General features: G+C 37.2%; 1 protein-coding gene across 1 annotated transcript in view; it reads right to left on the bottom strand.

Annotated features, from left to right (window-relative positions):
• Positions 1-13,414: 13,414 nt before the first annotated feature.
• Positions 13,415-19,123, bottom strand: part of SPPL2A (signal peptide peptidase like 2A) — a 52,691-nt gene continuing 46,982 nt past the window's right edge. Inside the window, exon 15 of the mRNA XM_067746923.1 lies at positions 13,415-17,213. Coding sequence (XP_067603024.1) covers positions 17,142-17,213 — 72 coding nt within the window. The 3' untranslated portion in view covers positions 13,415-17,141. The remainder of the gene's footprint in view (positions 17,214-19,123) is intronic.

Below are 19,123 nucleotides of genomic sequence, written 5' to 3' on the forward strand. Positions count from 1 at the left end.
CTCGGGGAGTGGAACTTAAGGAAGCGATAGTTGAGGTTTAAGGTTTCAGGCCGCTGGGATCCCGCCGGGAGTTGTGGCGTGGTCTTGTCTGTGTTAACTGGGCCTGGCGTCTGCCTGCAACCCCGTAGCTGTGCCTCAGCGAGGGTGGAGGCCTTCCATGTTTTTCTCTCCTAGTCCAAAATGGAAAATTATCTTGACCCAAATCATGTTCTTCCTCTAGCTTCCCCTGTTTGTGCCAGCAAAAATTCTTCTGGCTTTAACTGTGGGCACTAGCCTTTCCCTCCAGAGATATCTCCCCCCGGCGCAGACATACCACACACCTGAACCTAAGACTGTGGCTTTTCTGTCTTTCCTTTTCCTTTGCTCTCACACCAGCCCAGGTTTGACCATTAGGGTTGCTTTTCACACTCCGGAAAAACGTCAAGAGTTCCTCTGTCTGATGCTAATCTTATCTCTTTTTTAAAAACAGTTTTATTGGAACTTCCCTGGTGGTGCAGAGGTTAAGAACCTTCCTGCCAATGCAGGGGACACGGGTTTGAGCCCTGGTCCCGGAAAGTTCCACACGCCAGGGAGCAACTAGGCAGGTGCGCCACAACTACTGAGCCCGCAAGCCTAGAGTCTGTGCTCTGCAACGAGAGAAGCCACCTCGATCACCTCGATGAGGCACCTGTGCACCGCAACTAGAGAAAGCCTGTGAGCAGCAACAAAGACCCAATACAGCCAAAAATAAATAAATAAAGTAAAATTATTTTAAAAAACAGCTTTATTGAGGAATAATTGACATGTCAATTAAGTAACCTATGCCTATTTAAATGTACAATTGGACAAGTATTGACATTTATACACCCATGAAATCGTCACACTCAAGACAGTGAACGTATTCATTACCTCACACTTTCCTTCTGCCCTTTATAATTCTTCCATCCTGTCCCTCCCCATCTCCATCCTTTAGCAACTACTGATCTGCTTTCACTCACTATGGATTAGTTTGCATATTCTGAAGTTTTATGTAGTGGAATTATACCATATGTACTTTTTTGGGGGAAGGGAGAGGAGGTCTGGCTGCTTGCACTCAGCATAGTTATAACCTTGTAAACCTTTTAAAACACAATTCACTGAAGTAGGATCTTCTCTTCAACAAAACTGATCCACCCATTTTCCCGAACAAGCTTTGGCCATACTTGTGAACAATCTTCAATTACAGACATACCCTGGAGATATTTCAAGTTCCATTCCAGACCACTGCAATAAAGTGAATATTGCACTAAACTGTGTCACATAAATGTTTTGGTTTCCCAGTGCATATAAAAGTTATGTTTACACTATACTGAGGTCTATTAAGTGTACAATAGCATTATGTCTAAAAAAAACCACATACTTTAATTTAAAAATACTTTATTGCTTTGAAAATAGTATCTTTGGGCTTCCCTGGTGGCGCAGTGGTTGAGAGTCCGCCTGCCAATGCAGGGGACACAGGTTCGTGCCCCGGTCCGGGAAGATCCCACATGCCGCAGAGCGGCTGGGCCCGTGAGCCATGGCCGCTGAGCCTGCGCGTCCTGAGCCTGTGCTCCACAACGGGAGAGGCCACAGCAGTGAGAGGCCCGCGTACCACACAAAAAAAAAAAAAATAGTATCTTTGAAGAGCAATAAAATGAAGTGCAATAAAACAAGGTGTGCCTGTATTGTATATTCCTTCCCCATCTGGCAGGTCCAGCAGGACCAAGGTTTAAAAAATGTTTTTTTTTTTTTCTTTTTGGCGGTATTGGGTCTTTGTTTGCTGAGCGCAGGCTTTTCCCTAATTATGGAGAGTGGGGGCTACTCTTCGCTGCTGTACGTGGGCTTCCCATTGCGGTGGCTTCACTTGTTGCAGAGCACAGGCTCTAGGCGCTTGGGCTTCAGTAGTTGTGGCATGCAGGCTCAGTAGTTGTGGCTCGCAGGCTCTAGAGCACAAGCTCAGTAGTTGTGGCTCACTTAGTTGCCCCGCGGCATGTGGGCTCTTCCCAGGCCAGGGGTTGAACCCATGTCCCCTGCATTGGCAGGCAGATTCTTAACCACTGCGCCACCAGGGAAGTCCTAAAAAAATGTTTGAAAACATGTGTCATACCTTTCCTACTAGATTGTCAGCCCCTTGGGGCAGGGATCTAAATGTTTATTTTCTAGATCTCAGCTGGGCCTATGCACTTTCTGCCTTTAGGGAGTTTATAATCTAGAAGGTGGAAACAAACCAGAAAATCAAAATAAAATGAGATAAGAGTGCTCTGTTCTCCTTGGTCTTTGTGTCTCTGGCCTTTTTGTACCCACAAGTCCCCTTGCTTGGATGGTGTAGAAAAGAAATAAGAATATCTCAATGATAGTTGGTCTCCAGAAATATTTGGTAAATTGGAGCATTTAGTGTAGAGTTAGAAATGTTGCTTGCCATTTCAGTAAACAGCGAATGTTGCCCATGATCAAGCCATCAGCCACTATCACCTTGTGCTCTGAGGGGAATTCAGGATAGAGAAAGACAGGATACTGGCTCTAGATAGTTAAGATGCATATCAAAGGAATAATTTCAATGAGCCCAGACCCTTATTTATTTATTTGGCTACATCAGGTCTTAGTTGCGGCATGCGGGATCTTTCATTGCGGCACACGGGCATCTCGCTAGTTGTGGCGCACAGGCTCAGTAATTGCGGCATGTGGGCTCTAGAGCGCTCAGGCTTAGTTGCCCCGCGGCATGTGGGATCTTATTCCCGCCCCCCCCCCCCCCCCGCCAGGGATTGAACTGGCATCTCCTGCATTGAAAGGCGGATTCTCAACCACTGGACCACCAGGGAAGTCCCTCAATGAGCCCAGACTCTTGCATCTTCCCATACATAGAAAAGCACTAACATCATTAACTTGAGATATCTGTTTTTTTGTAATTAGCAGTAATGTTTTGATGTTCGACTACATGTCTTTTTCTAGTAAAGACTCCTACATAACCTGGCTCCTCCCTTACCTCTTTGAAACAGTTTCTCAAAGCTATCTGAGAGTCTGTTTCCAGGCTACAGTACTCAGTAATGTTCTTGAATAAAACATAATTCTCAGCTTTTAGGTTGTGCATTTTTTCCCACTGACACCTTAATTGAACTACTGAAAATAAATTATTTAATTTACAGGTGATCAGACAGCCCTGAAGTTCACATATGCTGACCTTCAGTGAGCAATCAGTTCTGGAGGATGAATATATTCATTCAAAAAAAGGTGTTGGGACTTCCCTTGTGGTCCAGTGGGTAAGACTCCGCGTTCCCAATGCAGAGGATCCGGGTTCGATCCCTGGTGGGGGAACTAGACCCCACATGCATGCTGCAACTAAGACACGCCTCAGCCAAAGTAAATAAATATATTTTTTAAAAGACACTCAAACAGCCTCTGAAGAGGTACATGTGGCAAGGGGCTGAGACCTCCCAACAGCCAATACCAAGTTACTGGCAAGAAATTGGAGCAACGGGAACTCTCATTCATTGCTTGTGGGAATACAAAATAGTAGTGACACTTTGGAAGATAGTACAACAAAAACTAAACATACTCTTTTGATAGGATCCAGCAAATGTGCTCTTTGGTATTTACCCAAATGAGGTAAAAACTTTTGTCCACATAAAAGCATGCAAATAGTTGTTAATAGCAGCCTTATTTATAATTGCCAAATATTCAGAGCAATCAAGATGTCCTTCAGTGAGTGGATAAACTAACTGTGGTACATCCACAGAATGGAATATTATTCTGTGATAAAAGAAATGAATTATCATGCCATGAAAAGACATGTAGAAAACTTAAATAAATATTTCTAAGTGAAAGAAGCCAATCGGAAAGGCTACAAACTGTGTGATTCCAACTGTGTGACACTCTGGAAAAGGCAAACTATGGAGACATTTAAAAGATCCGTGGTTGCCAGAGGTTTGAGAGGAGGGAGGGAGGGAGGGATGTACAGGTGGAGGACAGGGCATTTTTAGGGCGGTGAAACTAACTGTATGATACTGTAATGTGGATACATGTCATTATACTTTTGTCAAAGCCTGTAGAATGTACAACGCAAAGAGTGAATGCCAATGTAAATTATGAACTTTAATTAATAATAAAGTATCAATATTTGCTTATCAACTGTGACTAATGTACCACACTAATGCAAGATGTTAATAATAGGGGAAACTGGGGGGAGGGGGGAGGGTTGTGAAAGGGGTATACGAGAACTTTCTATACTTTCTCACTCAAATTTTCTGTAAATATAAAACTGCTCTAAAAATAAAGTGTATTAATTTTTTTAAAAGCATATGGGCAAAGTAGAATAGAAACACAAGTTAAGGACAAAAAAAGAATAATGCAAGATTTCCTATTCTTGAGAAGGTTACCTTTCTTAAATGAATAATGATGGGTATCAAATCATATTTAAAATCTAAGTGATAAAATTTACATTTTAAAGTCTATAAATTTTTAATATTCTGTTAATTACATTTATTGCAAATATTTTAAATTATGATAAAATATACAAGGGTTACATAGTATTTTTTACACTGATACATATTTTATTGAGATATAATTGACATATAATATTATATTAGTTTCAGGTGTACATCATAATGATTTGATATATGTATATATTGCAGAATGTTCACCACAATAAGTCCAGTTAATATCCATCCATCCATAGTAGTTTCTCAAAATTATTTTAAGTGGTATGTAAACAAAAATACTTGAAGACCATCACTCCAAGTCTCTTTCATTATTTTGGAAGAAGATAGATACAGCCATAGTGTTTTAGACTTCACGTTTCATAAGGACATTTAAAAAAATAAGATTAAGAACCATGAGAAAAGAAATGGATTATATAACTTCCAAACTGTAGAGGAGAAATGGATTAAAACAAAAACAAAAACTCAGTCAATCTAAAAAATGTCAGTGATTAGTCCACAATTTCCTCTTGGTTTTTGTAATTTAAATTTGTTAACTAAAATATACAATACTTGGTGTTGTATTTACATTTAGAATGTTTCAGAAGCACATTTTGCTGTTTTAAACACATAAACAGCTGCAGTAAGGATGTGGCAATTATAAAACAACCGTTTTAAACATTAGCAGATTCTTTGTGGTTTTAGGGTATTTAATAATAAAGAGGCTAAATTTTAACCTAGGAAAAGTATTTTTAGAATGCTGCAAGTTTATTGTAATTTATATTTAAAGGGACCAATAAATAGTGCAGTTTATGAGTGATGACTATCTCTGACACTAGCCAGGTTTTATGACTTCCCACAATTATTTAAAACATGCTTCATCTTGATGTCCACACAAATGTGTATAGAGGTTTACATTCAGATAAGTAAAAACAGGCTCCATAGTAAAACAGTTGGAAAGCATCAGAGTCCTTACTTCCTAACACTGAAGAGCAAGCATTTATTGAATGGTTTCTCTCTGCCAGGTATTATTCTAGTCACTCAACTTGTATTAACTTAGGTCCTCTGAACTCTATGAGCTACATACTATTATTATCATCCCTATTGTACAGAGGAGGAAACTGAGGCACAGGGCAGAACCACAGTTTCAACCAAGGCAGCCTAATTCCAGAGTTTATGTCCTTAACACTTCTTCTATATTACCTCTTGTGACAGTAAAACACATTGAGAAAGCTGTTACTAATAATAGAGAACAGATTATATATGATTCAGCCTTTCACAAAATCTTTTCTTCAAACTATTTAATCAGCTAATCAAGATTCTTTGTTTACTTCAGTAGGTCCAAATATTTGGCTTATATGATTGTTTTCACATTAATCATGCTCTAACTTCTCCCTAAACGGATTTGCCACCAGCATTAAGTCCCTGAGCAACCTGAGAAGGGGACACTGTGTTGAAAACTGAAGAACACTGGCAACATTAAAACAATTAAAATTGATTAAAGCATCAAAACAATTAAAAAGAGAGCCAATATATGAAGTATATGTTTTATGATCAATTTCCCTGTCACTTAAAATTAGACCCTCATAAATGTTTGGCAAATCCTTTGTATAAGCAGAGCTATTAAACCAGTTCCAAGAAATCTTGCAGTAATTTGGATTGAGGATTAATGGATTTTCTTTCTTAGGCATTCTTTCAAAAGAATTAACCTGTTTTGTAAGAGGAAAGCTAATAAAATGGCACCAAAAATACCTGGAATCTTTCAAATATTTTTTTAAATTAATTTATTTTTGGCTGTGTTGGGTCTTCGTTGCTGCGCGCAGGCTTTCTCTAGTTGGCAGTGAGCTGGGGCTACTCTTCGTTGTGGTGTGCGGGCTTCTCATTGCGGTGGCTTCTCCTGTTGCGGAGCATGGGCTCTAGGGCATGTGGGCTCAGTAGTTGTGGCACACTGGCTTAGTTGCTCCGCGGCACGTGGGATCTTCCCAGACCAGGGCTCGAACCCGTGTTCCCTTCATTGGCAGGGGGATTCGTAACCACTGCACCACCAGGGAAGACCCTCAAGTATTAATCTCTAACCCCAATAGTTTAGTACAGTGCCTGGTATATCATAAGTATTCAATAAATAGTTCTTGAATAATTGAGAGGATGAAAATCAGGCTTCTTGAATTAGAGTGTATGCATATATGTTATTTATGCAATATACAAGTAATAAACATTTTTTATAACTGTTTTCTTTGCCCCTAGTTTATTTTTAAAATAAATGAAAATCATAGGGCTTCCCTGGTGACACAGTGGTTAAGAATCTGTCTGCTGGTGCTGGTCAGGGATGATCCCACATGCTGTGGAGCAACTAAGCCCGTGCACCACAACTACTGAGCCTGCACTCCAGAGCCCTCGAGCCACAACTACTGAGCCTGCATGTCACAACTACTGAAGCCTGCACACCTAGAGTTGGTGCTCTACAACAAGAGAAGCCACCGCAATGAGAAGCCCGCGTAGCACAACAAAGAGTAGCCCCCGTTTGCTGCAACTAGGGAAAGCCCATGCCCAGCAACAAAGACCCAATGCAGCCAAAAATAAATAAATAAAATTAATAAAATTATTTTAAAAATAAAATAAAATAAATCATAGACATCATGCCATTTTGCTTCTCTATACTTCAAAATACATCTGTTTAATAAAATGGACATGATGTCATTATCACATCTAAAAAAACAATATTATTTGGTATTGTTTTATATCTGGTTCATAACCAAATTTTCCCAGTTGGCTCACAAATGTCTTGTTTAATTGGTTTATTAAATTGGGATCCAAACAGCATCCACACAAGTGATTTGGATGTCATGTCACAGAAAAGTCTTTTAATTTAGAGCAGCCCTTCCTTCCACACTTTTTCCCCCTATGGTATTCATTTATTACAAGAACCAATTCAGTTGTCCTTGAGAATGTTGCATATTCTGTATTTGTAAATTTGCTCCCTTGAGTGTCATTTAACTTCTCCCTTCATCCTCTATATTTCCCATAGTTGGAAGTTTGTGCTGTAGATTTGATGAGATTCCAGGTTATCTTTTTTTTGGAAGAACACTTCATGGTGCTTTGTGCTTCATACTATACCATGTTGAAATGCCTACAATGTCTGGTTGTCCCACACTTAACAATGCTAAGATTAATCAATGATTTCAGGTGCTGACAGATTTAGCCCTCCTCTCATCTAATGGTTTTATACACTGATGATCATTGCCTAAACCAATTATTTCGTGTGGGATTACAAAATTGTTATTTTCTAATCCTATCATTCATGAAGAATCACAAATCTCCTCTTATACTTCATGTAGCTGGGCAAATTTTTTCCCCTGACTCTGGCAGAAAACTGGAGCTTTGTTCTTTGGAGAGAGTAAAACAGGGGTTTTACTGACTGGGATGATACCAGTTACAATCGAGGGTGTGCATGGGTAACAGACTGAAAATTGTGTTTGAGTGAATGTTTGCATGTAGAATGCTGAGACCCTCAACACTTTCCCAACCACATGACTCCAAAAGATTTGGAGACATTTTTCTGAGAAATCTGATCATCCCAAGAGAAAACATTTAAATATACTGGTATTGGGGTTTCCCAGCAGCAAAGCCAGATCATCCTACAATGTACCTCACATTTAATAAGCCCATTTATGTGCTCAGAGTGTCCAACTGTATTTTTAGCCTCTCACTCTTAAACATGAGCAGAAAACTAAAGATTACCTTCTCTCTGAAGAAAGCTTCTAAGAAATAACACACAAAAATGGAGTTGAAAGAAAACGGTGGTTATACACAGAGGACAATTTCAAAAACAAGCAAACAGAAACCCTACGATTAATATTTTCAGAGCGTTAAGAGAATATATGGCATCAATGAAACAGCAATAGAATACAATAAAAAAAATGTATCAGAGAGCAAAAAAGAGCTCTTGGAAATTTTTAAATGTTAGCAGAAATAAATTCAATAAAAGGATTAGATACTGTTAAGGAAATCTTCCAGATAATGGGCAAAAAGACAAGAGGTGGAATATTTGAGAAAACAGGTAAGACAGGAGGTACAACATCAATATATTAGGGATTCCAGAAAGAAAGAACAGAGAAAATGAAGGGGAGGAAATAACCAAATAATTTAAGAAAATATCCCAAAATTGAAGGACAGAGGTTACTAGGCTGAAGGGTCCCATTGTAAGATCAGCATAATGGATGAAAATAAACCCTTTCTAAGTATACTTTGGAACATACTTATACTAAGAAGTATCCATTGTTTATCTAAAATTCAAATTTAAATGGGCATCATGTATTTGATCTGGGAAACCTACATTGACCTTATCATTACCAGTAATGGCAATTCCTCATAATTTCCACTTCTAACAATCATCTTGGACCACCACTTTCCATCTATTGAACTTTTTCTACTATTCCAAACCCAACAATCATTCAGTTCCATAGGTATCTATAATGCATTTATCCTAACACCTTTTCACCGTCATTTACTGCCCCCCAAACCCTCATGTTCTTCTTTACCTAGCTTAAATTTCATGGTTAATAAGTTATATTCACTCCTTCACACACATCCTAAATTCCCTTGCTCCTCTTTTGCTTTTGAATTTGCTTGGCTAAGTCACAGCCCTGGTTCAATTCAATATTATACCTGTATAACTGAATGTGGCTGGGGAAACATACACACATAAACAGAAAGTCCAATTTAAATTTAAGACTACGGACCTCATGATATGCCCCTGATGCAACTATATCATACTATATTTCCTTAGACCAGTAGTTCTCAAAGTGTGGTCCGCTGGCCAGCAGTACCAACTTCATCTGGGAACTTGTTAGAAATGGAAATTCTTGGTTGGGTTCCACCCCAGACCTGAATTAGAAAATCTGAGACTGGGGCCCAGCTGCCTGTGGTTCAATAAGCCTTCCAAGTGAGTCTGATATGCCTGGTCTCAAATTTTAGCTTGTAAAAGAATCACCTGTAAAGCTTGTTAAAAACCAGATTGCTGTGCCCCACCCTTGGAGTTTCTGATTCAGGTCTGGGTGGGGACCAAAATTTTGCATATTTAACCAAGTGATGCAGTTGCTGAGCCAGGGACCACACTTTGAGAACCTGTCCCTATACCAATCATTCTTACTTTTGAAAGATTAACTTTTTTCTTTCTCTTCAAACTTTCTGCATCTGCTCCCGAAACTGACTCAGCTGATGACCCTGATTAGCACTTCATTGTCAGAATATAAAAGCAATCAGAATAGAACTTTCCATGCCCACGCCTATCACATCTACCTCCCTATTATGCATTTATACTTACATACACTACCTTATCTCCAGTTACTGGAGGCGAACGCTCCATATTTCTATTTAATGCAAGCCCTTCCACTTGGGCACTAGATCCCATCACCTCTGGCCTACTTAAGGAAATAAACTTAGTTAATTCTCCAATCTCTTTCCAACATCATCAAAATATCCCCTTTTATTGGATCCCCATTAACATTCACAAATGCTGTTATTTCTTCCCTTGTCAATACCCCACCCCCATTCCAAACTTCTTTTTTAAAAAAATTTTTAATTTTTTTAAACTTTTTATTTTATATTGGAGTATAGTTGGTTAACAATGTTGTGACAGTGACAGTTTCAGGTGTACAGCAAAGTGATTCAGTTATACATGTATCTATTCTTTTTCAAATTCTTTTCCCATTTACCAAACTTATTTCTTGAGCCCATTTCTCATCTTCCTTTTTAATAAAACTCCATAAAGGAATTGTATTTGTTCTTTCCACATTTATCTCTTCCCATTCCAAACAGTGATACCTAAACTGAGATTTGAAGGGGATGGCTGGGTGTGGGAGGTGGGAGTGTGTTTAGAAGAGCTTCCTAGGAAGAGTGTAAGGGGGCAGGAATGAAGGAGAGGAAAATAATGGGAGATTAAGTTGGAAAGAAACAGGGACTAGAAAAACCACATTAAGGTATCTAGACTATTCTTAAACAAATTTGGTGCTATTAAAGGTTTTTTTTAAAGTGCTTGAATTGCATGATTAGATTTTCATCTTGGAAAGATCACTGGCTACGATATGGAAGGGGGATTGATAGTGAAATTAGTATTTGGAAGACCAATTAAAAGTCTGTTACAGTACAGATGAATTAAATTGAGTTAGTGGCAGTGGGGATAGCGAGTACCAGGATTCTTTGAGAGACGTTTAGAAGAGTATGGAGAGGACTTGGCACTTGAATTTGTCTATTTTATTTCTCTGCACTGAAAGGGGCTGGGGTAGATTTTATAGAAAAAATAATAATACGTGAGGCTTCAATCAGTGTTCCAAACACATATAATAAATTTTTGGATGAAGCACTCTTCATTTGTAAAAAATTACTTGGTTTTCCATAGCTAGCAGAGCCTGTTAACACGTAACTATTAATTAGAATCCAATTGATAACCTTTCCCACTTATCTAAAGAAGTGACCCTATGATCTAAACTGGAAAGTTGTTTTTAACATAAGGACATGCCAAACCATAGACTTTCATTTACAGCTAAGGTTAAGAACTATTTACAGTAAACTTTCAAGTTGTGAACTTTCAAAGATGCAAACCTGTGTTCACGTGTCCAATCACGTTAGTTCACATGTCTGGCATACATTGTCACGTGCATGCATCCTCTACAAGTGGTTGTGCTGTTGTGGACTTACCTTGTGTAGCTTACTAATGAAGACCTGATGGAATTGGAAGCCCAGAGAAAGGATGAAGAGAGACAAGAGGAAGAAGTAATTGAAGAACTAAAGAGATTTGCTATGCAGGAAATGGCAAGGGGATAGTCTTTATTTGAGGAGGCACTATTAGTTTGTTTTTGTTTTTGTTTTAATTTATTTTTGGCTGTGTTGGTTCTTAGTTGCCGCATGTGGGATCTTTTGTTGGGGCACACGGGCTTCTCTCTAGTTGTGGTGCCTGGGCTCAGTAGTTGTGGCATGCCTGCTTAGTTGCCCTGCTACATGTGGGATCTTAGTTCCCTGACCAGGGATCGAACCCTCATCCCCTGCATTAGAAGGCAGATTCTCAACCACTGTACCACCAGGGAAGTCCCGAGGCACTGTTAGTTTTTGAGGCACAGGACCAGAACATAGAATGGTACATGAAGTTTGCAGCAGCCGTTCAGAATGCAATCCAGTGCTACCGTGTCATCTATGACGAGAAAAAATGAGCTACTACCCAGACATCACTGGATCGTTTTTTCAGGAGGGTAGATAGAATTGAATCCAGCAAGGAAACAGAACCTGTGCCATCAACGTCAGGCATGAATGAAATTGCAGCTTGCCCTCCTTGTCTCCTATTGCTGACAATCCTTCAGCTCTACCACCTCCCACCTCCTCTCCCTCCATCAGTCAGTAACTCTTCTTGGCTCTTCACTTGATGCCAGCCCCTGTATGCCAGCTGTTGCATTGTACTACTATACTTTTCAAGGTACTGTACTGTAAGATGAAAAATGTTTTATTTTTTGTGTTTGCGTTTATGTATTATTTGTGTGAAAAGTATTATAAACCTATTACCCTATATAGCCGATTGTGTTAGTTGGGTACCTAGGCTTTGTTGGACTTACAAACAAATTGGACCTACGAACACGGTCTCAGAATGGAACTCGTTCGTATGTAGGGGACTTACTGTACCCATAACCTCCTAAGAGAGCTGTTAAGAATTAGTGCCTTACTGCAATTTACAGAGCTCTCTCTCCAGAATTCTGCTGAGTCTGGCTATTGCTGCAAGTGCCAAGTGTCTATTCTAAGAGCTCATATGCAGGTAGTTGAAATTTCCAAAATTTTTAGGAAGGATACTTTGTTATCATTAGTGTTGCCTGGAATTGGACATTGTTTTCCATTGTCAATGCTTTTCAGTGATTCATTATTTTTACTTTTTATTTTTTTTTGGCCAGGTCACACAGCTTGTGGGATCTCAGTTCCTGGACCAGGGACTGAACCCTGGCTCCAGCAGTGAAAGCACTGAGTCCTAACCACTGGACTGCCAGGGAATTCCCACTTTTGCTTTATTTTTAATTTGTGTGGGTCATTTGGTTAAGGGCCACAAAGAAATATTAAGTTGAGAACTTCTGATCTCAATTCTAGAGTCTTTATGGGATTATAGAAATGGGAATGAGCTCATAAAATTTAGTTCTATTCTTATTTTCTAGCAAAAAATGAACTTCAAGCTAATAAATTTGTACAGAACATAAATTTCAAGACAAAAAACATGACAACTGGTTATTTCTCCCTCTTCTCCCACTATACATATTAGACTGTTTCCAAGGCTTACTATCTTAAGAAAAATGAGTAATTTATTAGTTAACCATCTATTAGTATGAATACCTATTAAGAGGAAAATAATTCAACAGATTTTTATGATTTGTATTTTGAATCTTAATAGAAGTATATGATAGAAAATGTAAAAGGTACTAAGTCTCCCTCTCACTCCTGTGCTCAACCCATCTTATCCCCTCTCTTCTTAAAGAGAGCCTCTCTTTCCAGTTTCTTATGCATCTTTTCAGGTATATGGGCCTGTGGGATGAAACAAGCTTCCTCTGAACAGGACTCCTCAACATATGGTCGAGACAAAACCACTACAGATACATATCTGGGCCATCCACATCTAAGTTTAAAAAAAAAAAATACCCCATACAATGGCAGCAGGGATCTTAGTAATTTGTGAGAACATAAGCAAAGCTGCAAATGTCAGGGATGTTCATTACAACAGGTAGGATAGTTTCTTGGTAAAAAAAAGTCTATAGATATATCAATTCAATAAATATTTATTAAGAGCTATTATGTGTCAATATAAATTTCCAGTAAATGACACTTATGGAATCTAGGTTTTATGGATAATTTGTCAGATTTAAAATAACCACACAATTTCATAAGTGATTATTATCATTTTCACCTTATGTGAACATGATCTAGTAGCTTTTAGTTCATTTTCAATTATTTTTCACCATTCAAAATAAAACAAACTCAAATTTTATTTTAAAATAGAATTTATTGAATACCATAGTGAATTCAATACATTAAAAAAACTGTTTTTCTTGTCAGTATTGGCACATAATGAAGAGTTTTAAAGCACTGCCAGATTAACACTTCAAAAAATTTTAAATCATGTTCCATAAAAAAATAAAGCCTAGTAGTGCTATTAAAGTACTAATTTACACTAACATATCAAAGTGTTAAAAGAAAAGAATTTCACACTCAAACCTCCATCTAAGAAGTAAAAATTCAGTCATGTACTTTAAAAAAGGTTCTCAAATGATCAAAAGACAACAGAAGGTATAAAACAAGCAAAACCCACGTAATTTACGTTGACTTGTCTCATTGGGAAATCTCAAGGCTAACCAGGTAAACTTTAGATACTGAAAAAAAAATCCATATTCCAAAGCAAAATAAGTTGTTTACTTTTTATGCCTAATCAAAGAAACAAATAATGACATTAAATATTCCACATTTTTTTCTTCTAGTTGCCCCTTAATTGCAAATAATGTAGGACTATTCTAAAAAATTTAGTTAAAAAAATTTTCCCCAATGAACATTTTCTTAGATACAAAAAGCTGTCCTTATGGAAACATTAAACAAGAAAATTTACATATATGATTTTCACTGTAATATGGCCTGTATATTACTCTTATAAATCATTTTGTTTACTCTGAAAATTCAGTAACCCAAATTGTGAGTACTACATAATTTCTTTCAAATTCCAAAAGGTTAAGTCATTTGATTCAGATCTCTTGAATTTATAGAGTATTTTTCTTCCAGGAAGCATAAACTGATTTTTACTCAGTATTTTGATTTTATTTTCATTACCCTCCCCTACCTCCTTTAGAATTACCTCTGAGGTAAATAGAGCACTGAAAATAAAATTTTTAAACTGTAAAACGGGTTGTTTGGCATAACAACTTTTTTCCTTGTTAATGGGAAAATATAAAGCCTTTCAAACTAGTACAATCCACTAGTCTGAAAAGCAATTCCTGTTTGTGAAGTCTCATTAGCTGAAATCAAGTTGACATTTTAGAGACCAAACTTAAATAAATTAGTTTCTGCTTATATCTAAGGCAGAAATTAAAAAAACAAAGGAAAACTGGAAAGCTCATTTGTATTTACTCTAAATGTACCATTTCATCAAAATCTCTATGAACATGTAACTAAAATCAATGAATGCCAACAGCAGATGGGTTAAAATTTTCTTCCTTCAAAAGAGAAATAAATTGCTGAGTCTACTGATAAGGTATTGCTAATCTAAAAAAAAATCTACAAGCTAGAAGGAAACATAACATCGTAAAATATCAAAGTCCTTTCCCACAAACCTCATATTTATCTTTGCTGAACTAAACTGAAGTAAAAATCATTGACTTTACAATTTGAGGTATTTAATAATTTGTTTGATAAACTACAAAAATGTTCATAGGGAATTTCTCAGACTTTTTTTTTTTTGCAGTAAGTAATCTCCTACAATATTTCTTATTGTTTTAAAGACATGTTTAGGAAAAAACCAAACTTCTCTTCCCCTTAAAGTTATTGGTGGTGGGAGGGCAAGAGAGGAAGAAATGATACAGTCTTCTAAAGCCAAATTTCCATCTCCGCTATCTTTTGCTTATATTTTGATTCCCCAAATATTTCTGCACTTTATTGTAATTTCTATAAATATTTTCAGTTCAGTTGCTAGAAGGACTAAGTACAATATAAAGTTGATATTGAAGATGGAGAAACTTAAGAAAGTTCACTTTTTATGTTATTTCTATTTAATCTGTAAGATTTAAATAGCAAACTAGAACAAGGTTATACCTTCTTGATAACTAATGGTTGGATAAAGTAGAATTTGCATCAAAGAATTACGATTCCAGACTTCTAGATGTAAAATTTTCTCTTAACATTCTTCATAAAATGTGGTTGAGGCTTTTGAATATTCTAAAGCTAGGATAAGAGTGCAGATAATTTTACTTAAAAAAGCTGTATTTTGGCAAACATTTTATTGATATTATAAATGAAAATATAGTTGGAGCTTTAACATGGCACTTAATCTGTTCTCTCTATCAGAGTCTGCCAAATAAATTAAATTCGCTGGAAAAAATTCAAACTTTATATTATAGAGGCAAAATTAACATGAACTCTTACTTGTCAGATACTTGTCATTTGCCATAAACCAAATGACCCGTAAGTGTATTAAGTAGAAAGAAGGGCTGACTGTCAAGGGAGCTTCTACATCTATAAATTACGTAACTTAACAATTAACAATTAATCAAAAGCATCTAATTCCCTCAAATACTAAATTTAGTTCAAACATCAAAGGTCTGATCCATTTTTAAAGGCATTAGCTTTATCTTTTAATCAGTTAAACTGGCCTTAGGATGAAAAATCATGGATTTGTTCACATATCTTGTACATTATTCACAGAGAAATACAAAATCCTGCTGTCTTTGCAATCACTTTTCATTTGGGAATTTCTTAGAGAAAATAAAAGAAAATGGAAAGATAATGTGACCTATGACTCCCAGGATAATGTTCAAGTCCACATCTGAGATTTAGCAAAGAATGAGAAAGATTTTTTCAAGTTGGAAGATACCAAAGTGATTAGTTGGTCTAACATACTCATTTTGCAGATGAGAAAGCTGAGATACAGTTTTATTGCGCTAATAAAATTTACTCAAACTCTTGTAATTAAATTGAGACTAACACCCAGTCTCCTGTCTTCTGTCTCCAATCCTTTTCTCTGAAGCACACTTTGTATATTAGTAAACCACTCTCCATCCAAATTTTAAAAAGTTAACAGTGGTTTCCTATGAGAAAGGAGTAGGGATCAGGGGAAAAAAGGTAGGGGAGGGGATTATTAGGGATGTTAACACTCAAACAATGAGTCATATGTATTAATACATAATTTAATAAGAAAAATAATTTTTACAAAATATTAAGTCTTAACATTAGCAGAACCAAACTTCAGAGATCAGAAATACCATAGTGGAATTAAATGTTAGTTTAGAAATTTAAGCTACATCTTCAAGGAAACAGCAGAACTGAAAACTGTGGATTTCAGTTTTTGTTTCCTTTTAATGACTAGTTCTATATATTATGTTTCTCTATATCTGGAAAAATATTCTAATATAATACATATGTAGTCTGAAGTAATTTAGGTTCTCAAGTTTAAAAAAGGATTGGGATTTTTTTAAACTTACGCTACAAAAATACACATTTATATATATTCCCAAATTATATATTTCTAACCTCTGCAGTGATAAAAGGTCTAAAATTCCATTGCTGAACTGCCTTCTTACATGGTCTTAAACAGTTGTTTCTATACAGCATAAAATTTGCATAATTCTTTACAGTAAAATCTGCTCAGAAATTCACTTTGACAAATACTTTTAACTATCATTAGAGTTGAAAGAAAGAGATTTCAGTAAGAAAAGTACAGGGGTGGGTGAAGACTTTTTTTTTAGAAAAATATACTGTATATATTACATCTTAAAAATTACACAGACCATATGCTTTTATTTAATGTGAAGGCACAACTTTAATGTAGTTAAAAGCAAATGTATTTTAATTACTTATCATGTAGTCGTCAGTACCAGCTCTTAAAAATACATATTTGCAAGCACAGCATTGAAGTTTCTTTCAGATTGTCAATTCAAAAGCCAATTTAAAATGGCCAACTCTATTTGTAGAAAGTCAATTGACACATTATTGCAAGTCCACATAATATTATTATTGGACAATCTGTTCACCAGCAGTCACAGGGTTTTCTTCATTTGTTGCATAGTCCAGATGGTCCATCATCTAGGCATAAATAAAAGATGTTAGGAAATGCAAATTTTCAACTTGCCCCTAGCATTCACTAATTTGGCAAAAGGAGTCCCAGTTTTTAAGAGACACAGAGTGCTCCATGGAACTGAGCACTCCTTTTGGAGCAATGTACTGTTTCAACATCCACACTCCTAAGGAAGGACATGCTCAGAGTCATTACTCTTTCAGGAAGCTTAATCATTAGACTAGGGCCAATCTGATAAGTGCTTTCTCTGGATCTTCCACTATTTCCATCTCCCAATATGAATACTGCCCTGCATGGCAGTGGGAATATCCATCACAAGATATTCCTGATGCTTATTCCAGGACACTATTCCAAGCAGTGTCCACTCCTACAAGTGGAAAAACTAAAAATGGCACCACAAATCACTGTGAGAATACTAGCTGGTTCAGGGACAGTATAACCTGGTTGACACCTTGAATTGACCGTAGGATCATATAAAAATGACACATGAAATATTAAAAAGACTGTATGACAAAAATTTCTACTAAGGGCAAAGAAATTAAAGTCAAATGATATCTGAAAACAAAAACAAGAATATACTTGCCATAGACTATTTTAGGGGAATTACCAGTTGAACTTCTCTCAAATGATCACTTCAGTTCCTCCCATATTCTCATAAAAATCTTTACATGTTTGGGAATGAAGGAAGAAACACTTAAATGTTTTCAGTGTTTTTACCCTGTTCTTCAGATAAAACTAATTAAAAATAGGAAAAAAGGGACTTCCCTGGTGATGCAGTGGTTAAGAATCCACCTACGAATGCAGGGGACACAGGTTCGAGCCCTGGTCCAGGAAGATCCCACGTGCCACAGAGCAACTAAGCCCGTGCACCACAACTACTGAGCCTGCACTCTAGAGCCCATGAGCCACAACTACTGAGCCCACGTACCACAACTACTGAGCCCACGAGCTGTAACTACTGAAGCCTATGCACCAAGAGACCGTGCTCCGCAACAAAGAGAAGCCACTGCAATGAGAAGCCCGAACACCACAACGAAGAGTAGCCCCTGCTCGCCGCAACTAGAGAAAGCCCACGTGCAGCAACGACCCAATGCAGCCAAAAATTAATTAATTTAAAAAAATAAAGTGTGACCTATAAAAAAAATAGGAAAAGAAAAAGTACTTAATGTCTTTCTGAAGATTGGCAAAGATTTTTAGATTGGTGATTAAATTTACGTATTGTGATGTAGTTTTTCCCTTCTCCTTTACTAAGAAGTAGAAGACAAGCAAGATAAATGTTCCCATTTTTATAAACTGATTCTAAAAGCTTTAGTGTTTTTTGGAAGAGGAAGCAGAGAGAGCAATAATTTTCAAATGGGGTCTCTGGACGTGCCAGACAAAGAATACAAACATGAGCTGAGGCTTTCAGCTGACAACTGTCTCAAGTGACGGAGACACCTTATAAAACCCAAACCTGCTGATACTCTGAGTCATTTCAAGCCCCTAAACAATCAGTTTTGAGGTCCTCTATTTGCCAAAGATATCCCCTAGATTAATGTAGTTGCATATTCATAGCGCTTCTGCAGCAGGTCAGTGGCGGGGGGGGGGTGGGGGTGGGGGGGTGGCGCATAAAAGCCAAATCAAGATAGGTAACAAAAAGACGAAGTTGTTGAAGAGCTGATTTTAGTCACAATTTAAACGAGAGAGGGAAAGAAGAAGCACATAAGATATATTTAGCCTCCCTCTTTTTCTATAGACACTCCAGTGTAAGAGGCTGGAGCTGTGGGGACAGAGAACTGCAGAATGGATGTTGGGGAAAAACCCTCTTTCTTCCCCAAGACCTGCTGATCCTGGTAACTATAACCTAATGAAATAATAGCCTACATAACTCTAAGTTATAATGTGCCTCTTCTTTCCTAATCCTCTGGTACCTCATTGG

The sequence above is a fragment of the Pseudorca crassidens genome, chromosome 1 (assembly GCF_039906515.1).
Source record: "Pseudorca crassidens isolate mPseCra1 chromosome 1, mPseCra1.hap1, whole genome shotgun sequence".
Lineage (NCBI taxonomy): Eukaryota > Metazoa > Chordata > Mammalia > Artiodactyla > Delphinidae > Pseudorca > Pseudorca crassidens.